General features: G+C 31.8%; 1 protein-coding gene across 1 annotated transcript; it reads right to left on the bottom strand.

The window, feature by feature from the left end:
• Positions 1–331: 331 nt before the first annotated feature.
• Positions 332–6575, bottom strand: LOC129300787 (DEAD-box ATP-dependent RNA helicase 31-like). The gene is made up of 10 exons (XM_054939381.1): positions 5493–6575; positions 4608–4714; positions 3802–3857; positions 2654–2878; positions 1950–2156; positions 1755–1841; positions 1545–1640; positions 1143–1358; positions 799–981; positions 332–694 (listed from the first exon to the last, which is right to left on the bottom strand). Exons 1-10 carry the CDS (start codon positions 6416–6418, stop codon positions 467–469), a joined length of 2331 nt encoding a protein of 776 aa, XP_054795356.1. The 5' UTR covers positions 6419–6575; the 3' UTR covers positions 332–466.
• Positions 6576–24146: the final 17571 nt, after the last annotated feature.

Genomic DNA, 24146 nt, shown 5'->3' with positions numbered 1-24146 from the left:
GGATATGGTCCAAATATTATGCAATTTTAAGTTGACGAAATTCTAAAATTGGATCTCTTCTTTCCTCAACCATTGATATTTATAGCTGACATGGCTAACAACGAACAGAGGGATCAACCAAGCAAGACGAAACAACACAATCGCTCTCCCCCTGGTTCAATGAAACACGACCTCTACCCTTGGACGATGAACTAGCAAGACTGGCCAAACTTTTTTTTTACTATCCCGCTAGGCAAAGATCTACGTGGCAAAATTAATCCATGTATATGTTAAGCACTATGTTGTGTCTAAGTTAGCCACATCAGATTTTTTTTTTTAACAATGTTAAAGGTTAAGGGCCAATGGACTTGATGTGAAAGTGTAAAGGTCCAATTCCAACAAAGAAAACTAGAGGGGCCTGATTAAAAATTAATGCAAACTGTAAGTGCCCAAAATTACTCGTCAGAAATCACACGGACAGCATAACCTATTTGGAACGTAAACCAGGTATATTTCTGAGGCCCATCTTGCCAAGGACTAGCTTTGGAATAGCGGGAGGGTTATCAAGCCCCATGCTTCTACTGAATTCATTTGCCAACTCCACTAGCCTATACTTGTCCTTCCCCACTTTCGAGATGGAATTGTAGAAACCAAGCCAGGATTGATACGCTGCTTCCTTATTCTTCATCTCCACATGGGCTAGGGCCCTTTCCACCTGTTACGGCATATAATATTGGATTAGCTTCATGTTCATTCTAGTCATAAACCTGCCAGAGCATCAGAATATACGCGAGAATTTGTATCCGTGCAAATATATACCTTTTTCTGTGTGTCAGGATCAATTGAAGGTGCTGGAGCTTTTGTAATGGGCAGATCCTTTACGGCAGATAAAAAGAATTCTTCCCAAGGAGCTAGCAACAGTACGCCTTGCCCTTCTTTACCTTTCCGCCCTGTTCGACCCAGTCGGTGGATATACTGTTCTCTATCAGCTGGTAAACCCAACTGTCCATTTTGATAACAGTTAAGCAGGGTGTCAAAGCAACAATTTTCATATTATGTAGTAAATAAATAATAGCTACATATATATAATAAATTAGAAAAATTCTGAAGCTGAAAGGACACTTGAAAAGTTCAATGCTTGAGGAAAGGAGTTCATTTATAACCTGTATAACCAGAGTGACGTCTGGATAATCAACTCCACGGGCAGATACATCTGAAGTTACAAGGATAAGGCCCTTGGACTTCCGAAACTCCTCAGAGACCCTGGTTCTATAGTTCTGAGGCTTTCTTGAATGAATTTCTCTCACATTCAACTTCAACTCACCAAGAAGGTCAGCAACAAGTCTTGTGACCATAGCAGTTGTGCAGAAAACAAGAACCTAATAAATAAATAGCAAAGGTTACATATCCTCCCAGACATGTGCCTTGTTATATGTAAGAGTTCTAGAATCCGGGACAGCAACATCCTACATTCGACATAGAATGTCTTGTTTGCAATCGTACTGTGCCTTGACAGTAAAGCACAAAACATTGTCAAACAACTGGTTTAAGATTAGGAAGCGCACCTTATAGTCAACATCGTCAGCAATATGCTCCTTTAGAAGAAGGTAGAGCAAGGAGAAATGTTTGTCTAATGGTGCAACTAAGTGCCTCTGCTGAACCTGAACAGATCAACCGACCCACATGAACAAACGAAAGGAAAACATGCACCGGTAAGTACAAATGCACATGTGTGCTCGCTAGTGCTTTATAAGCAAGGAATGACAAACAATTACCTGTGAATGTGTCTCCTCACTACCCTCTTCAACTGTATTGATAAATTCATGATCTCTTCTCAATGCAATATGGCAGACTTGACGGACCTTCACACAATGAAAAAGAAAAAAAAATCCCTTCAAAATAGCTCAGTGAGCTTACAATTTCTAAAGTTTGAAACACATTGCAAAAAGAACCAACCCCTAAGGCCTAACCTCTTCTGGAACAGTGGCAGAAAACATAAGTGTTTGTCGTTGTTTAGGAACTGCAGCAATGATCCTCTCAATGTCTTTGCGAAATCCCATGTCTAGTAGATGATCAGCTTCATCAAGAACAAGGACTTTCACGCCCATCAGCCGAGTTGCAAAGCCTGCTGTATTCTCAATATGGTCTCTAAGCCTTCCAGGAGTAGCAACAAGGATCTGTACAATTTAGGAATGCAAACTGCAATAAATACAGTCTGACAAGATAGTTTGCTAATAGAAGATAACGGTCCAAAGTGGTCTAATTAGAACTGATTGAACTCAATAAACCACATAATCATCACATGCTTACTGTTTGAACTCATTAACAAGAGGCTGGACCTTTAGTTAGAACTGATTTATTACAGTACCGCTGTTTGCAGCTGTAGAAAGGAGATATTTCTAGAGTTATTCGCTAGATCACTTCTTAACTATAAAATATCATACTACAATGAGAAATAGCTACAGCAGATGAGTCTCTCAATAAAAGGGCAATAAGATGTTCACATTCCCAATCTCATGCATTCCTCTCAGGCTGTCACACAGGTTAAAGTCTTCCTGGCCGGTTAGTTATGCAGCAAAAATTCAGAATCCTCTCATTTGTTTGATTGTCGTCCTCATACAAGGTCTACGTTGAAAAGAAATAAAGTTATGGTGGCAATTAACAATGGATTTACCTGGCAAGGGTTAGCTTGCATGCGTTTCTGTTCCAACGCAAGTCTTGTCCCTCCAATCACAACTTGAACGCCAATGGAAGGGTGGAACTTCAGTAGTTTAGTGGCTTCTGCGGCAGCTTGACTTGCAAGCTCTCGAGTCGGGCATATGACAAGCACAAGGATTGGAGGCCGCTTTTGATCATGATCAAAAGGAGGTGACTTTTCAACAACTTCAATAGATGGAAGCTGAATAGGAACACTTCAGAAATAAGTAGGGTTAAAACTATCATTCATGGCTTGCTGTTAATATAACAAAATGAATCATAAGCATCCAACTCAAAGCCATATGATATATTTTTTTTTTTTGGATGACAATATGATATTTTTATTTTAGGTAAAAAAGCAGTACACTATTCACTTGATCAACTGTATGCTGAAATAATAACTAATACTCGCATATACAAGCTCAATATAAGAATAGGCTGCTGTTGGCCACATAAAACAAAAGGCAGACAGGCTCAAACAGAATAGGGTTAAGAATAAAAAAGATAGAAATATCCCACCCAAAAGTTTGAGAGGAATAAAGTAGACAAGCCCAATCAGCAACAAGCTGTATTAGAATGTCAAGCCCAAAGGTTTTTTTTGGCTGGTAGAAGACAGGACTAACTACAATATGTCGCCCTTCCACTATATACAGAATTCCCCCAATCTACACAGAGGTGTATCGTTTCAATACACTCCCTCCAATCCTATTTATAGGGCAGAGACAGTTCTTTTTTTTTTTGTCTTATTTATAAGTCACATCATTAAATTTTCATCACAAATTTCTCCTTTTACCCTCCATTAAATGTTGAAAAGAGAATATGTTGTTAGAATATATGTTTAATAGGGACAAAGTTGAAAAACTTATTGAATTATTTGATGAATTTAATGAGTTTTAAGTATTTCCCTGGTTCCGATAAAACATGTTGGAAGTGATTTCTAAATAAAACCAAAGAAGCATTAAATGCAAACTGGTTCACATGTTCTGATTGTGGCTCAATTGTCCCACTCTACCACTTATATGTTCCCTCAGAAAGGAAAAGAAATTTCAAAATGATGGAAACCATACACAAAACCAATAATCACGAATGCACTACGCATACAAGATAGTGAAGATGCTTACTTACCAAAAAGGCAACCGTTTTTCCGGTACCTGTTTTAGCCTTGGCTAGGACATCCTTACCTGGAAATAACAACTAAATGGAGTAAGTGACACCATCATAAATAAACTCCAGAATAAATATACAAAAATCATGCCAGCTGAGGCAGCTGCAAGTCGCTTTCTTGGTTAGTGTGCTATTTTGGCAAAGCCGGGTAGTCTGAATACTGATCCTTCATGCAGCAAGGATTTCTATATCTAATTTGTTCAGCCTTCAGTAAGAAACATTTGGGAGGAAGGAAGAGGATTTCAAAGCCAACAGGAAGTGTTGTTTGGCCCTTATTGTTTCCTTCACTATTTGTATGTCTCCATACCTTATGCCACAATTCTTGTTGTCACTCTGGCAAAATGCCTTCTGCATTATCATGTTGAACCTTTTTTACTAAAGCTGTCCACTTTTTATGAGTATCTTCTACATAATTTTGATAATAATATGCTGGTCTGAAAATTTTATATAAGCACATGTAAACTATAAATTGTTATATAATATTCAGCAGTATGATATTCCAAATCCTGACCCACTGTTACTGGCTATTGGCCAATCGTTTTAGACCTTTTAAAAGATCATAATGTCTAGATCTCAAAAAACCTGCATGAGCACACCATTCTAGAGTCTCTCAACAAAGTTTATATCTTCTCTCCCCACTCCCCCAAACCTAATTTTCTAAACAAAAAATATCCCCTTCAATGAACAGGCAAAACACAACAAAAAATGAGGTTACATCCAAGACTGCTTTATTTAAGATTACTTCAAGGCCAAAGGTTAAAACAAACCTCTCAAAATTACTGGAAGAGTTGCCTCCTGCACAACGGTCATTTTCTCATATCCAGCAGCCTTGACTCCTTTCAATGATAAAGGCGAGATTGAACATTGATCAAATCTGTGGATAATATCTCAAACATGAGATCTAGGATGTAAAGTATAGACACATATCATAGGGCATGTACTAGGAAGGATATAGCATATAATGCAGTCACAGAACTAATCTAGCACAAGTCAACAGCCTCAAACAATAAGCACAAGGATCAACTTAACTGATAATCTCTATTTACGATGTTGGAACATGGTCAAATCTTGAACAGATTTTCTTATCACACCATATGAAGTATGATGCAAAAATAAGCAGCGTTATCTTTCCTCTAACAATTAGATAATCACAAACAACGGAGCGTCCATTCAAAGCTCTAAAGCGCGCATGCAACGTGACTAATCCTTTACAAAGGTGCTACTTCTGTTACGTGGGTGCCCAAGCATGGCCTCTATGACCTCTCTCCCTCTCTCTATCCACATTAATAACCAGAAAAGTAAGTTTGGCAAAACCACTGCTCCATAAATATCTCAGCCACTGATCACTCATTTGTTCAATAAATACAGTAATCTTAAACAGCAGCATATCAGCATAGAGTATTTTGAAGATCATTCTCTCCTTAGACAACCGGCGCTATTAATATTCTCAAACCTCCCAACAATTAAACATTATTCATCTGTAGCCTGTCAGCCCAATGTACGTAATTTTTTTACCACCTGTCAATTTGTTCAGCCATTATTTAACACAAGAGGAATAACTCAGATACAATAAACTGCAAACCATAGAGAATGTGCCAAGTGTTGAAGTAAGCAAACTAGTCCGACAAAACAAAAGATGCTCTATAACATACTTGGTCTCACTTAAATAAGAGCCAGATCTCTCAGAAGAATCTCTTGCCGGACCGCTCTTCTTCGGCTCCTTTGCTTGATCCAGCTGAGAAGCTAAAGCCTTCTTCAGTAAATTATCATCACCATCTTCATCTACAGTATCTTCAGCGTCACTATCTTCTTCGCTGATAAGATCTCCAAAGCGTCCCATGAACTTCTTTGCTTCCTGTTCATCTTCATCAGCATCATCCTCACTAATCGAATACGATTTTCTCCTTCCATCCCTTCTCCCTCTTCGCAACTCCCCACCGCTTCTCTTCCCCAAGAGAGACTTCACATTCCGACCTTCGGACACTCGACCGCTTCTCCAATGGCGGGATTCATTTCCCTCCTCGTCTTCATCATCTTCAAATCGCCGACTCACACGAGAATTCCTCGAAAACGACTCAAATGTATCCCGAGTTCTCCTCCGAGATGATTCACCAAATCTGCCCAAGCCAGTCTCCCTCCTCCCTCTCATCGACTCAGATACTCTGCTCCTCCCTCCATTGCGATCCTTCTCCCTGTCCGAGTCGTCCTCTTCGCTGGTGAGTCGACCTCGATAAGAATCGGTCTTCAACTCGTCAACCCAGTCGCTGAGTTCATCCTCGTCCTCAACCAAGCTCTTCGAAACCCTGATCCTTTCTGCATCCCGATTCCCCCGGTTGAACTCAGCCCTCGACCCAGCCCTCCCAGGAAAGGACCGAGTCGAGAATCGGCGCACACCGAGAAGTTCATTCCGTACAGCACGAGACTCCAACCCGAGGTACTTGAGCCTGAAGGGGAAGATACGAGAGACAATGGGGACTGCCCGGGACGTCGGAACGGAGACTCCAAGCTTCATGGAAGGGAGGCGAGCGATGGAAGAAACTTGGATGAGATGGAGTTGCGATAGGAGTTTTGTGGGCATAGCAATACCTACAGTTTTAGTACAGTATGGTTACTCAGAACTTGTGGTCGCCGGCGACGATGGCGCGACAGTGGAAAGGGAGAAGGCAGGAATGGCTGAAGTTTACTTCAGCCGGAGGGTTTAGCTGAACGAGCTTGAAGGGGAAAATGGGCGGAGTTTAGGGTTTAAGAGTGGTTTTATAAATTTTGTTTTCCTCTATTTTTGCCAGTCGTCCCAAGCTGTGCGTTTAATGCCAGGTAAGCAGCTCACCCAGCTACGCCCATAAGCAGCGCCACAGTTGTAAGTTGTGACACAAAATAATGGGACAATGACAATAAAAAACCACTAGAATACTATGCTCTAATTATTTTGAAATTTCTTGGGATTTTTTTGGAACTAATGTTTTCATGAAATGACAATATTATCCTTTTTATAATAATAATGTCACCCTTTCTCTTCCCCATTAAGTGCCATGATGCTTGCAAAGCTTGATTGAGAGTGAAATAACAAACCAAAAAAGAAATAATCTATTATCGTACATGAGTGGGGTTTGAAAATGTTGTGTGATTTCAAGTAACTTAAAAAAATTACTACGACTTCCGTCTTTGCTCTAACTCTCTCACATTTGTTATGAGTTTAATTAGCACCAATTCACTTTGTTTAGTGGCAAGTACATTAGTCCTTTTTTTCAATCACATACTTAAAATGTTTCTTTTCATCAACTATTTTTATTTCACATAACTTTGCTTTATGTTGCGAAGATCTCTAATCCACTAAGTGTTTTATACTTTCAACCTAACACATTGCCCAGATTAAAACCCAAAAGCATTGAATCACAATTGAACTTTGAGAACATCAATTATTTATTTTATTGAGTTAAAACATGATCATAATAGTGCTTGTGAATCAAAACAAGATAATGAGGGGGACTATTTTTTTTCAGACCTGTCATTTTATTCATCTTTTTAATCTATCATTTAACTCTCAATTAAGCTTGAGTAGAGCTCTACAAAGGAAAGATTGCTTTTTGTGGTCATTGACAATGACCAAGATATGCAAAATTAAATTATAATTTATTGCTATTCTCTCTAAAATAATTGTAGGGATTGCTCCCAGTAATGGTTCAGAGTAGCTTTTTTTTTTTTTTTAGTTCTTTATTTGTGAAGGCAGATATTGCTCGCGGGTTTGATTTTATTGGAACCCTTTTCATTACTCCTTTTGCACCGTTAAAAACAAAAAACAAATTTGAAAAGGTGAAATAACCTGCTCCAAGATCCTCTTGAAAACCATCACCCAATATCCTAGGGGAATAAAATCCCTCCTCTGCTCTCTCCCGCTCCGTTAAAATACGTGGCAGAGTGATAATTTTATTAAAATCGGAAGCCCAAAGAAATGGAGTGTGATAGAGTGTTTGAAAGGGTAGGACGGAGAATTGGAGACTTAAATCATGAGAGAATATAATAGTCTTACCTGGAACAAAGGCCAATGTTTGTAGGGGGGGGGGGTTGTGAGTGTGTGTGAAGAGTATACTCAGCTGACAACAAACTAATTTCTATTGAAGTGTCAAGGGCAATGGGTAAAGCTCTTTCGACCAAATTGACATAAATAAAAAATTTTAATGACATACAAAATAAATAATGCTAGGTACCATGTAAATAATAGAGGAGATGGGGATACGTAAAATTTTAAAGATCATGTTACCATCCAAAGGCACGTCAAACCGGTCTATCAAGTTTGGAGTAGTTTTTGTGTGTGTGTGTGTGTGTGTGTTTTTTTTTTTTTTTTTTCATTTTCCATCCTATTACCCTTTCCAAACAGAGCCAAAAGGAAGAATCCCTGCATAAAAGAAATTTTTAAACACGCGCGCCCACAAAATGTGCGCGCGCGCGCGCGCATATAGATGAAGAGGCATGATGGGCCAGATAGCCCTCTGCTGGTGAAGTGGCTTGTAACCTATGCATGTGGATTTGAAAATGAAACCGCGGGCTTTCGGTAGAAGCCCAATGTCTGTGAAGAGAGACGCGCAGAAAACAAGGCTCCCAGACAAGATAGATTTTTCTCACGTCAGTCTGTGTGGGTGTGGGTGTGGGTGTGTGTTATATAAGAGCATAGTAAATGTCAAGAGAAGCATACTCTTACAAAACGTTTATATAAATGGCTGGGGGTAATGAGTCTTTAACATCTTGTGGAAGACAAAATGAAACAGACAATGGCTAACACTGTTTGGATATTTGTTTAAAGGTCCAAACCAATTTGCAAACTCAAATCCTATTAAATGTCTATTTAATTGCTAAGTTGAATTTGGTTCCTCAAATCTCGATTTTCTCGTTGCAAATCAGATTTTACTTTTGCTGGTAATTGGATTATTCAAACTGGGTTTTCGGAGTGCCACTTTCTGCAATAATTGACATCCAGACATTAAATTAAGGTTCTAAAGTCTATGATCGAAATTTGGAAATGTGACCGTAGGAGTAGACATCGCAAGCCTTGTTGAGCTTATTTATTCCTCTCTCTTTTGTCTAACATAAGCAGCAGAAAAGAGAGATATTTTCTACCTAGCTAACACCAACAATATTACAAAGTTCAATAAATATTTAATATACTCATTTCGTCTCAAATTATAAGACACTCTTTAAGTAGATTCAGCGTTTTAAAATATAAAATACTTTAATAATATTGAGGTTTTATTAAATAAATCTATTTTAATATTACCCTTTATTTAGCACTTAGTGTAGATTTAAGGTCATTAAATGAATGGTATTTTTGGCATTTTCTATTTTTCTTAAAAAAATAAGGCTATTAAATGTATCTAATGAAATTTATTGATATGTAAGATTCTGTTTAAAAGTGTTTCATAATTTGGGATAGAGGTAGTGATATTTACAAAAAAATATCCCTCATAATTAATACCACACTCATCTCTCAAGGGTTAAATAAAATAGAAAAGACATTTTTCAGCCGCAACTTTCTTAATACATGTAACTAGCGTCATCCACTACTTTTATCAGGTAACCAGGGGTATTTGGTGTTAAAAATAGATATTACCAAGTATGAATATATTAAAAGCTAGACCAAAAATTGAACTGATTAAGGCATTAATTTTTAAAAATTTAATGATCAAAACTATAATTTAATCATTATCAAATCAATTATGAATATAAAGAAGTATTTTATTAAACTAATCAAAATACTAGCTTAATAATTTACTAATTCAATAGGGCAGGTCGGCTCAGTTTTTAATACGAGAGAAGCGACACAGAGAAGGGAAGAAATTAATGGAGTAGAAAGTCATGCAAGTGGCATGGTTTGAAAAGAGAGGAGAGGAGAGAGGGAGAGGGAGAGGGAGAGGGTTGGGATGAGGACGTGCATGGAGTTAAATTAAGAATGTCGGGGTCCAATATTTGAGGCCATAAACAAAGTGATGACTAGGGCTGTTTGTCCCTTGTTACGTTTTTCCCACACAAACGTAGACGTTTCCAACAAAATATCAAAGCGTGATGCATGTTGACATTGATGCACTGTGGTCCTTCGAATAATTCCTTTTTGCCAATTATGCCGTCCACCTTTTTGGCCTCCGCCTCCAAAAAATTAATTACATTGTCCCTCGTCCATCCTTCATCTAAAATTTCTTCACTAAGAAATAGCCATACCCAAAAAGTCATGGCTCAAGCAGTTTAAACTTTTGGGTGTTTGTTCTTCTTGAGCAACGCCTCTAGTTTAAGTTTTGTACTCTCTGTCTAGTAGTATAAGTACATTCCAATTAATTAATTTACACTTACAATAGATCAGTTAATGACATTCAAAATTACTCATTATTTTTATGTTTATTCTTGTTTAATAAGTTGTCCTAATTTCAAAACCTTATTAAATACATCCTCATTAAGAATGTTATTGAAAAAATATATTAATTACACCTTAAATTAATCATAATGTCGTATATGTTTTAAGGTGGGCAAATGCCCCCCTTAAATTTTGTGGAAACCATGTATGTAGTATTGATATATGTATCATTACCCTCATCATCCCTTAATTTTGCACCCACTGAACAAATCCAGTTGAGACTTGAAGAGAGTTAAATTACATATAAGATGACAATGAACAAACACGCGGATGTAAAGAAGTTCAAGAAATAACTAAGAATGTTCAGTGACAAGATGAAAAGAAAAAGCATCCCTTGCTTTCAATGCTAGAATGAAGGGTTTGGAACCCAATCCAATAATTGTAGTTGTTAAGAGAAGTGAGATAGTAAATGTTCAACACCACAATCATGCAATAGTTACTAGTGTTCCCTGTCTAGCTCTGTTTCTAAGACAGAAACGGAGGTGAAAGTTTGAAAAAAAAAATATCTTACGGCTACAAAAACAAAGGAAAAATATCATAGTTAAAGAAAATTTGAAGAAGGTGCATTTTCTATATTTGTAGAAAGAATGAGAGATGCAATTTGGAAAAGGCCACACTAGTGCTTCAAGTGGGAATTGGAAAAGGAAACCATCAAATAAAATATTACATTATTTTAAAATCCTTATAAATCATTTCTTTTATTCCTTACTTCAACAAATTTAAGACTAATACAAAAATACATTATAACAAAATGAAAAGAATTTTATATTTATTTTTAGCACAAAAATTTTTCATTTACTTTGTATACTTTATTCCATAAAATCATTTATTTTTCATGCACCTTTATTTAAAATATGCTTTTAAATTTATGATCCTCTTAATTATTTTTATTCATTAAAATTAATTTTCATGTTAAAACATGATTCTCAATTAGTGGATTGCAAATTTTATAAATTTCAAACAGGATAATAAAATTATTTTTAGGGAAAGTTATCAATAAAGGAAGTAACAAATCTTTACTTGGCAAATAAAAATTTTAAAAATAATAAATAAAGATAAATTTAATAAAAATTATTTTCTATCAAACCTAATTATTAAATTTTATACAATTTTATTGATAAAAATCATATAATTATATGCAATGCTTTTTTATTATTTTTATAAAAAAATATGCCCCCGCTGGCTCAGGGTTTTGAGTTTGCCACTACTCTCCTTGGTCTCTGTTATAAGACACTCCAATTATTTTATCAAAACCAATAAAAGATGATTAAGTTATTAGTTTTATCTAAGAATATAATAAACTTTCAATTTTAAGTTTATTTAAATGAAAAATTTTACATAAAATTACATTTCTTCTCATAGTTAATGAGTTTAAATAGGAGTAATATTGGAAAAGCATAATCAACTAACCATTACTCCATCAAATGCCTTATGTTAAGGGTTAAAGAATTTTTCTAAAAGATGCTTAATGATAGGGATCAGAGGGAGTGTTTTTTAACATGACACTTCAAAAAAGTGTCTTAAGACACTGAAAGAATGGAGTACATAAAAGAAAAATACCTTGGACAAGCTTGTGTGATTGCGTTATATAATCCAAGTCAATTCAAATTAGTTTGCGTGGTAACTTGTGAAAATCTATAGTATTACTCAAAATCAAAAATTAATCTTTCAATCCTTTAAATTTTGACTCATTTACAACTTAATCCATCAATGTAATTATGATTCAATATAACTCAATTTTTAAATTTTTATCTCATCTAAAACTAGTTCTTAATCTTTCAATTTTTAATAAGTTTGTCCTTATGATTAATAATTCATTTTGAGTCATTACTGGTTCATCGCATGTGGTGAAAAATGTTTCAAACAGTGTTAAAAATTGCATTGTGAGGCTTCCTATAACATTTTGAACTTCAATAAAAAAAACTAATTATTAATTGAAGATAAATTAGTAATTAGTGTATTAATTATGGTTTTGGATAATGGATTAATGTGTGGTATTGTTTGGTTGGTTTGTTAATAGGATCGGAAGACAAGACAATGATGTAAAGCATAATGCGCAAGTATTAGTGAGAGTTATTTCACTGTGTCATGAGCCGCAACATGTGCAACACGCATCGTAGCGCATGTCACGAAATTCACTTAAAGCCTGTTGTGCTAGCTTGTGAAAACTAGATTGTTGGATTGTATCCAAACTTATCCTACTAGATAGATTATGTTATAAGTTTTGCGTAGGCGGTTGAATCACTTTAAGTAGACATCAATTGTAAAAATAACAGGCAGTGAAAGTTCGTATAAAAAATCTATCATGACAGTCGAATTTGATACATGTGCCACGGTGCATGGTGTGCAAGCCACGGCCCATGTCGTAGAGTCAGAGCACGTTGCTCTATACTTCATATGTCACGTCACAGAGTCTATTTTTGAGAAAAATAGTTGTTCGATTTTCTTTTCAAGTGAATATGCATCTACGCTTTTGTTAGCATTTTTTATTGAACATATTTTTTGTTAAATCGATATCCCACATTTTAAAAAATAAATTAAAGACTATATTTTTATTATTGTATTGTAATCGTGAGTTAAAGTATGGATGTGTGAATAAAGCCCAAGGTAAAAATCAGCACTTTACACTGCCAACTCAGTTCAGTGCGGATTCGATGAAAATTATAAGAAAATAAAGCGTATATATGAGGCTAAGAGCGTGTTTCCTGTAGAGTTGAACTCAAAAGAACTGCAGATGATCCATTAAAAAATAAAAAATTGCAACCGAAGAAGACGCAAACCAAAAACGAACGAAGGCGAGGCAAAGTGTGAAGGCGAAGAGGAAGAGAATGGTCGAGGACAACAAAGAAGAAGATGAGAACTGCAGAGGCAATTAAGAAGAAGAAAACGCACGGCCAATAATCATGATATTTTTCAAGAATCAGGCTTTTTCTTGGTTCTCATTTTAGTTGGGGATAGTATGCTTTATGGGTTCATCCAGCTCCTGATCGCCATTATGCATTAATATCAATAAAAGATCCTTCTGAATTATCTCACGTGGCAGACAAATCTAGCATCAAAGTTCTCATGGAAGAGTTTCAACGTGCCGCTAATTCTTCAATAATCAATATGATTCAAATCCACGTGTCTTGTCCCGTGTACGAACGAGTAGTTAGTTTTAATTGGATACTCTGCACAAGACAATAATGAAGATGAAGACGACGCAAGGGAGTGACAGGAAGGATGAGAACCCTTAGGCCCCGTTTGGTATGATGGAATAGTTTTTGATGGAATTAGAATTGGAATTGGAATCAGAATTGGAATAGAATTGAATTATAAAAATATGTTTGATATGTCAGAAAAATTAGATGGAATCCTTGCATTACTTTTGTTTGGTATGCAAGACATGAAAATAGAATTATACTTAAAAGACAAAAATACCCCTATATAAAAATTAAAATAAAACATAATAAAAACTTAATTGTGTACCAATTTTCTTATGTATTTTATATATTAATGAAATATTATATAAATCATAGATTATATCTGTAACTATTATTCACTAGCTTGGGCCAAACAAAAAGTTTTATCATTAGAGGGAACATTTTCTTGAAAATAAAATTGGCAATGGTTCCCATCTATTCTACTTTAAAATAAATACACTAACATGTAGATTTAGAAGAAAAATGTCAAACAAATCAATTCTACTTCTTATACCAAAAAAATATTATAAATATATAAATTATATACAAATATTATATATAATACTATCTTATATATATATATTATAACGCTTTATATATAATGAGAAAAAATATCATTCACCCTTTTATACTCCCTTTTTCTTTTTTTTGCTAGCATATGAGGGTTTTATTTTTTTTGGAGGGCAAATTTGTCTTTCTGGAATTTGTATGAGGGCAAAAATGTCTTAAATATTACAATTCCATAGAATTGCTCCCAATTCCATAGATTTACATAAGGAATCAAAATTAGCTTTTTTCCATAGAATTAGGATTCCCAAGAATTGTAATTCATATCTACCAAACATCACTTTATTCATATTCCTATCCCAATTCCATTTCCATCTTCACAATTCCAACCTACCAAACATGGCATTAAACATGTCCTAATCAATTATGCAAATATTTTTTATGAATATTTAATTTAAATAATATTAAATATTAAATAAGCTTTTTTCTTTATAAAAAAATAGTTTCTATCCTATCCCTTATGCTAATTCAATATCTGAGGTGGCGCTTGCATGGGATGACTTCTAGAGGATAAAAACAAACTCTATTGATGGTGAAAAAATTAGCTACTAAGTTATAGAAAAGTCAACAATTAAAAAAAAATATTACAACGAATAATAGTTGAAGAAATAAATTTTAAGCAAGTTTTACAAATATATTGTTTCATTTCTCATCGGATCACATTATCAAAATTATAATTTTAGTGTTTCAATTCAACATGAAACCAAACATGCAATGCACTATCATGTAAACTAATCATACCCATTGCCAGGGACGCATGCAGCGGGTGTTCCCCCCTTCCCTAACAATTTCAATGGTTGTTTGGAATCTTTGGAATTTTTTTTTATGTTACTTGCAGAAAAATGTAAAAATTACTATTAGTACTCCTATATTTTAAGTAATTTTCAATTTTACTTCCTATGTATTTATTTATGGATTCGTTCTTGATTGCTAGCAGTAGAGCCTTGTTAAAACCAGGGGACAGATGCACCCCCTCAATTGGGGGTAATTCAATATGTGTGATGAGAGAGAAAAACTCGAAAGAGTTTAAATAATGAAAGTCATGCCGCATAGGAAAGAGATTTGGAATTGTGTGTCTCGCATGGTTTGTCTGCTATATTGTGTTTGACAAAGCAATCACTTACAATAATCAAAGCCTTTCTATTAATTTTACAAAATACTCTTTATTTTGTAAAAAATGCAAATACTTCTTTTAGGATTAGATTGTGTAAGATTTAGCTTTTACATCTTCTATTTTTGATATTTCGAACACCTTACATTTATTATTTGAAAGCCAACTAACCTTGATTTATATCTAAATGTATTTGATTTAAATAAGTTTTTCATGTATACTATATACATACATATAGAGAGAGGGGGGGTGTGTGTTATAACTTACAACCTAATGAACTTTAAACATGATATATAAAATTTAGAAAATATCTAATCAAATGGTTTAAGCTATTTTGATGAAATATGCTATCCTTAAACATACTGAATATAAGAAATTTAATATGGTATCATGAGTCATTCGATTGAGAGGAAAAAAGAAAAAAAAATGAAAGATGAAAAAAAATACAAGAAATTCAAAAAAAAAAGAAAAGAATGAAAAGAGAGAAGAAGAAGAAAAAGGAGAAGAAATTGAATAAATCTGAGATCTTTGAGACTAAAAAAAAATACAAGCCCAAGCAAGAAGAAGAAAAAAAAAAACAAAATAGAGAGAGAAAAAAGTAGTAGAGAGAATATTATAGTATAAAAAAAAGTCTCACATTTAAAAGATTAGAAAATGGATCATGATATATAAAGCTTAGAAAGTATCTAATCAAATGGCTTAAGCTATTTTGATGAAATATACCATCCTTAAACATACTGAATATAAGAAATCTAACAAAACATACTTCCTCCGTTAAAAAATGTAAGGCATTTTAACCGAATCTCATTCTACAATAAAGTAATTACTTACTTTCAAAATAACCTTATTTTTCATATTTATCCCTATTAAATATCCTATAATAAATATAAAGTCACTATCAACACGGATACTTAAAAAAAGATAATGATTACACCTCAAAAAACTAAAAATACCTTACATTTTTAAACATTTAACTTCTTAAAAAATTCTTTACATTTTTTAACAGAGGGAGTAAGTTGTGAACTCACTAACTTGAGTACGTCATTATTTATTTTTATTTTACACATATTAAATAAAAAATCTTCACAACAATTTTTTTAATCTTTTTTCTCCTTATTCAATGTTTTTTAAAACATGAAATCACAACTATAAGAGATAAAATTAAATTTATAATTATTAAATTGCAGCCATATTGTTGCCAACCACCACGGGCTATGCATTTTCTTATTAAAAACTAAACAGTACATAATGCATATGCCAATTAAGTGTGTTTCTCAGACGTATCCACGTTGTTTTATTCAGAACTAATATATATTAATATTGCTCGCTCGACAATGAAACGATGTTAAAACAAATACCAATACAGAAGTGCGTTGCTTTACAATACTCAATTCAAGTGCTTTTCTTCACCATCGATCACAAATATAACGTTAACACTGAGTTTCTGATGATGATTAGATACGTTTGACCTTATGCATATTAACGTCTATTAGACATACGTCATGGCGATTCATGCTTGCATTTTCTTTCAAATGAAATATCTATTGTTTTGGCTTAATATAGGCGATTAATTTTGTATTATTTTACTTAAATCAGATCCATAGAAATTGACATGTATGGACTTCCTTTGTGCCATTCGTCAAACCATGTGTGGCTTGAAATGGTTGTCATTATTAACTTTTAACATATTAGGCTCGACTAATTAATTCTACTATATGTTCGCGACTTTCACTTAGTGTCACTTTCAATCATATTATAACTAGAGGACTAGTAATTAAATGTGAAATGACTTAAAATCCATGCAACTAGATAAATCTCATTCAGAAAATAAATGGTAGCCATACCTTTAATTAAAGCTCGTATTCCACCTAACGATTTTGAGCCACTTAAAAAACCCATGGTGATTATTATAGTGGTTAATGTTGATAAATCGTTTAGAGTTTTCTAGATAGCCTAGACAAAAATTGTTTATTATTGGTAACATTATGAAGGAGATTTCAATTAAGGTAATTAATTAACGTGTGCTGGTGTTCTAGGATTTTCATAGTGTAAAATCCAAAAAAAAAAAAAAGGATCGACAACGATCATGTAAATATGATTTTACTTCTCCCGTTGCAGACACTGTCTAAATGCATCACTGTCAGATAGTAGAACGTTCTGTTTCATTTTGCGAGAGTAGAACGTTCTGTTTCATTTTGCGGCTCCTAGTAGAGGAAGAATGATAATGAGACAGCACGCATGCATTTATTAATTGATTGTACAAATTTTAAATTATCATATTTCCAGGGTTCAACCTATTAAAATTTGTATATTAAGTATGTTTAAAGATAATATATTTTATTAAAATAACTTAAATCATTTAGTTAGATATTTTCTAAACTTATATCTTTATAATTTATTTTTTAATCTTTAGATGTAAGACTTTATTTTATTTTCTAATAGAACCCTTAAAAAGATATGTTTATAATAAGGTTATTCTTTATTGTCAATATAAGATATTGGGGAAAAAAAAGTGTATGAGATGCGCGATCTATAAGTCATCAATAGTATTATTTGTTTTGGATTTTATACAACTGCACATTTTTCACGAGATTTCTTTAGTTTAAAATAAAAAAAACAAAGAATATAATATAATCCCTAATTAAATAATGTATATTGAATTTAAATAAACTAAATAAATGCAAGGTTCATATCTTACAGTTATATTCCTTCATCTTTTTTATTTTAAATTTTTGGAAATATTGTGAAGGCTTCTACGTTGCGTCATCACAACAATTTAGAAATAATTAATCAGGTCCCAACTCAATTAATTGTAAATCATTAGTATTATTGCGTGCATGCCTACGCATCTCTTTTGACTGTTAACCTGGAATTTTGTCCCCTTTCCTCTCTTGCCAACTACTGTTAGAATTTACTCTTTTAGTCCTATTTATAAATTACTTTTAATATATTTATCAATATTAACAAAATTTTAAAATTTATTAACTTTATCATAAAATTTAATAAGTTTTTAACTTTATCCCTATTAAATATATACAATTCAATAACATATATTTCTCTCCAACATTTAATGGAGGGTAAAAAAGAAAATTTATCGTGAAAATTTAACAGCATGACTTATAAATAGAATGAAAAAATTTATTCTCTCTCTACCTTATAAATTGGACCAAAGGGAGTATTTTATCATCTTTTTATCAATTATTACTATTTACTAATAAACATTGATTTTTTTAACTATACATAAGTGTATTCTTTTATTAGCGATAATTGTGTTTGAAGAACGTCAAGTATTAAATGCAAATATATATCTTAGTAGATTTGAACATTAATTCTCCATATTATAAGAGACTAGCGATTTCCCTTGATCTAGTCACAATTGGTTGAATTGATGTACTACTATATACTATACTTATTCCAAACCACAATATAAGTTATAGTTAATTAATTAATTATTTACAAACAATGTTAGTTAAAATTTTAAATTCTTAAAAATGCCCACATCTTTTCGTTTATACATTCATTTATTCCAATTTTGATGCATGAATTTTTTTTAAATGAGTAATAAATGAAGTAGGAATATAATTAAAAAAATAAATATAAAATTATCAATATTCTATATTTTGGACTGAAGTAAAATTTTTAGAAGATGCATTATATTTGAAACTAGCTAACTTTTTTCATAATTGGGTAAAAGTTCATTTTTGCTTTTAAAATATTTTGATAGGAGCATCTTGTGGTTTAAAGGTATTGTCATAGCAATATTGTCTTTCAAATAATTAAAACGAAACAATTTTGCCCCTAGGTTAACTTGAATAATGTTGACTATCACTTGACTAATTTCGCCAACGTGTCATGCCAAATGTATCTAATTCAATTCATTTTTTTTCTTTCTTCCATCTTCCTTTCTCCTCTGCATGCAACAGCTCATTGTTTGGCATATATTGATTGCTTGCTCATCTCTTCATCCAGTGGGACTGGGCTTGTTGTTGCAGACTTGGTGACTTTGTCATAGGCTCTAACGGTTTTCTTGACGATATTCTTTACTCCTCTCTCTTGTATTTTGAAGTTCCATCTATCTTCGGTTAAAGTCCACTGTAAGGTAGTTCTGATCAATTTCAAAAAAGCTACTCTCACAGGGGTTTTGCATTAAGACCCAGAACACAAAAGGACTAAAGGATTCAAGTTCTTTAAAGGGCGATTTTGAAGACATTATCCCAAGTATAACACTCAATTGTCTCTCTAATCAAAGGGATTGAAGAACCAAAATGGATTAAAGCTCCCAATTACCTTCTATCTAATTTGTATGGTGTTGTTCATCAAGAATTGAGGCCAAGAGAGAAGGTTTAGAGAGAGAATGTGAAGTCGATGATAGAGAGAGGCTTCTGAGTTCTCTCTAACCAACATAAAATAAAAACTCATTTAAGTTAGTTTCTCAGTGAGCTTTGTATTTGCCTCTGTTTGGTATTAGCTTATGTCTTTAGTTGCGTTTGATCAGCTCTGGAGATTTGATTGGAAAGGGAGGGGAGGAGGTCAACAGAGGATATGCTCTCAATTTCTAAAAATTTTCCTCTGGCAGGGAAGGAAAAATCAATGGTCAATGCCACGTGCTTCAAAAAGTGAACCCCACTAACAGTGACTAAACAGCTGTTGATGAGGATTTAATTGAGGGATAAAATTGTTTCATTTTAATTATTTGAAGAACAATATTATTACGACAATGATTTTAAGAGCAAAAATGAATTTTTACCCTTTCATAATTTCTCCTATGATTTAAAAGTTGAAATATTCGTATAAATATATGGAATCAAGACTAATAATTTCAATATATGAAATGCATAATACTTGAATTAATCATAGAAATTTTACACAATAAGACAATATGTAACATTTTTCAATTATGGACTTTTTTTCATGCATGAAACATGCTCAAGGTGTGAGATATTAAAATGTGAACTATAGCATTTGACACGGTCAATATGTGGGAATTGCGAGCATACAGTGGCTTACGTACAGAGGTAAGAACAGAGGTAAGAACACGATTATTTAGCTAGTTTTTTTTTTTTTTCTAAACCTTGGTATTGGTTTTGATGCTCCATCCACTAAAAAATATAAAATATTTTTAATTATATTTTATATCTCAATAGAACAGTTATATTTTTTAAATCAACTAATCTTTTCATGTTTACTCATATTTAATAGAGTGATTTACTCTAAAATAAATATAAAATAATTTATTTAATAAAAATATTTTTTAAAAAAGTTAATTGTTACATATTAATAAACTAAAAATATCTTATATTTTTAACCATTAAAGTTATTAAAAAATATTATATTTTTAATAAAGTAACGTCCGTGATCATTCACTACCTCTCTTTCGTTAGAGCTAGTGAATGATGATGGAAACTCTTTGAAGACCCTTAACTACTTTTAATTTGTTTAGTTAATGTATGATTAGTTTCGATCCAAAAATAATAAAAAATTATAACCTACCTATTATTTTATACTCCCTCTATTTAAAATATAAAGTATTTTGTGAGGAGTTGTATGTTAAAATTATAATAAATTTTTAATTTTTTGAGATGTAATCATTGTCTTTTTTTAAAAGTGCCAATGTTGAATTTAATGGGGATAAATATAGAAGATAAGATTAATTAAAAAGTAGATAATTACTTTATTAAGAGGTAAAATTTAATTAAGAATGCTTCATATTTTCTAACAGAGAAAACAGGTAATATGTCCCACGTTTTCTTTGTTTTCTAAAAATATTTTCAACTTTTTTCATTTAAAATTTCAATTTTTAATTAAATATGTATTTATGACATGAAAATATTAAAATACTCCATCTGTCTCAAATTATAAAGATATTTTTGGATAAAATTATAAATAAATCTCGTTGAATACATTCAACAACCTTATTTTTTTAAAATAAAAATATAAAATTTTAAAAATATCTATAATTTAATATATTGAAAAGAGAAAAATAAAAATTAATTATAAAGAGAGAAAGAGTTATATTGAAATGAGCTTATTAATAAAATATTAATCTTTTAAAGTGTCTTGTATTTTAAAATATTCAATCTCATCTAAAATTGTTTTATAGTTTATAATGAAAAGAATACCTTTCAACAAAAAAAAAATCTCTTCACTATTATTTATTTTTATGAAACAGAATCTTTTAAGAATTGGGTTCACACATATCAAATATATTTTTCAAACTTACACTTTCCTTCCATTCATGTCAATTTTAGCATACTAAACAAGATATACTCTTCTAGTCCAGCATATAGTTATTTATAGAAATATAATCTAATTTACTTTATAAGTCATCTGTTGATGGGATTATTTTGTTTCAAATTAAAATTTCCAAACTATTCTTAAAAAGTATTCCCTCCATTTCAAATTATAAAAAACTTTTAGATAAAATCTCACACACCAATAAATATCATTAAATACACCTAACAATCTTATCTTTTTAAAACAAAAATATAATCTTTCAAAATACTCTTCATTTAATATATTAAAAATAGAAGTGATGGAAATTAATTATAGAAAGAGAAAAGATAATATCATAATTAGTGCATTTAATGAAGCCTTAATGTACCCAAAATATTTTATATCTTGGGACGAAAAAACTCATTTAAAAATACCATATAATTTGGGATAGAGAGAGTAAAAGAGAGAGAGACAAAAAAATAACATTATATTATTGGGTTTACTTTTTGTTTGTTACTTGAGTATTATGTTTAAAATTTTACTTACTTTTATTATGTTAGTATTGATAATATTGGTGGAAATGACTATTAAATAAAATTGAGGGAGTAAATTTCTAACATAAACAAAAGTTATGCTTAAAATAAATGCAAAATAATAAATTTTTATTTATAAGATTAAAATTAAAAAAATGCTTGTATACATTACCTAGTACGGGCGGCACATGAAATTTAGAATTTATAGATCCATTTGTTTGTAATCTTTTTCTTCTGATTTAATAAAATTTGATCCTTCTTTAGAAAGAAGAAGAAGAAAACTAGCATGGGCAGCTGATGGCACTGTTGCACTGTGATGATCAGTGCCTGACCAGTTGCTGTTTAGTGGAACTGGAAGGTGGGACCGGGATTGGCGGAGGTGGGTATTTTGGTAATTACATGCAAGACGAAAGGCGCCAAAATGACGAGATAACAACCGTAGCGGGAATTTTGAAAGTCGTTCCTTCTCTCATACACTAGGCTCCAGATCCCGTTGCAACTAACGGCCACATTCGCGCCACGATCAACCGACATTTTTGTGCCACGTGTTCAATTGTCGTCCAAATACTTGTTGTTCGTGGGCCTGACATCATGCCCCCGTTTGGAGTAACCTTCGCTCTCATTGGTTGGTGTGTACAATGAAACAAAGGCATGTCTTACGTGTCAATTTTCCATTACTTTGTATCTCATTATTATACTATTATTTTTAAATATAGAGTATTTTTTACTCCTTAAAAAAAATTAACAAAAGTAGTTAAAAATAAGTGTTTATTAAAATGATAAAAAATTATCATTTCTTTCTAAAATTACTTATAAGTAACATAAAATTTATCTTTATTATTTTTAATCTTATATGTAATATATATTTACATTAATAAAAACATTTTGATAAAAAATAATTTGATACTTTTGATTTTTTATAAACTATCATACTATTTGGTTAAATATTATCTTATAGAATATGTTTACATTTTGAAACCAAAATAGTATTTAGTTCTTTGTTGGTAATGATTTTGATTAATTATTAATTATAAGTAAAATCTTTGTTGACTAAGCATAGATAAATACAAAATATGTATAAAATTATCTAATTTTTTTAAATCCTTTATATTATATTTTTTCTAATTATATGCTTTTAAATTTCTATAAATAATTAAAAAATTAATATAAATTTGAATGGAGAACTTGATAATAGTTTTTTTCTTTAAAATATACAAAGCAAGAAAAAAAATAAGGAGTCGCATAAGCATATACTCGTGGAAAAATGACAATAAAATTTATCTAAAATGAGTAAATGATAATTTGATTCCTCAAAATATAATAATTCTCCTGAAATCTCTAAGAACTTTTTGATCATTAATAATCTATATAAATTATCAAATTATCCTAATTAAAATAAATAATTTATAAATTTTGTTTAAATATTTATAACTTTTCTTCTTATATTCACAACAATAAATAAGTTGTTGTATTATTGTGATATAAGAAGAAAAGTTGTAAATATTTAAATAAAATTTGTGAATTATTTATTTTTAATAAGGATAATTTAATAATTTATAAAAATTTATTATGACAAAAAAGTTCTCAAAAACTTCAAAGAAAATATAACATTTAAAGAATTAAATTATCATTTATATATTCTAAAGGAATTTTATTGTTATTTTCCCTATATTCTTTTTCAAATAATAATATAAAAATATTATTAGATGAAAGTAAATATATAGTACAATCCATTGTTCAAGTATTGCTATAAGAATGCCATATGGAATGGTCAAAGAAAAATTCTTCCTCCCTAAATTTAAACCAATTCGTCTTTTCTCTTCTCACTGTGACTATAGGTTAATGATAAAGTAACACTAAAGAAAGGAAAAATTTCACTAAGAACTCTCTGACTATACTTAAAAAAAAAAGACCCAAAAAATATTTATATATCATTGCAGGCAGGGCACTTATTTAAGATTAAATTTCACGATCAAATGTCAATAGTATCCCTTGTTGAAAGAAAAAAGATAAGTGTAAATCAAGAAAACTGACGACGCATGTAATGATATTGAAGATGACAAATACCTCCATTGTCGAAGATGAATCTCTCCAGGACATGAATTAGGGTATTTGAAGATCAGCAAGACCTCCATTAACTTCCAAAACTTAAACTAAAGGATCAACTATTATACATACTTAATTACAAGCGATAATTACTTATCAAATTACAAATCTTTAAATACAAAAAATATGAATAAAGATCTAAATCTCTCTAGCACTCGAGCTAAGGCATTTAAAAGTGACATCTCTATTGCCAGAGT

Source organism: Prosopis cineraria, unplaced genomic scaffold (assembly GCF_029017545.1).
Source record: "Prosopis cineraria cultivar Desert tree isolate PC_DT_omini unplaced genomic scaffold, ASM2901754v1 PC1747, whole genome shotgun sequence".
Lineage (NCBI taxonomy): Eukaryota > Viridiplantae > Streptophyta > Magnoliopsida > Fabales > Fabaceae > Prosopis > Prosopis cineraria.
This window is presented reverse-complemented; position numbering and strand designations above follow the sequence as displayed.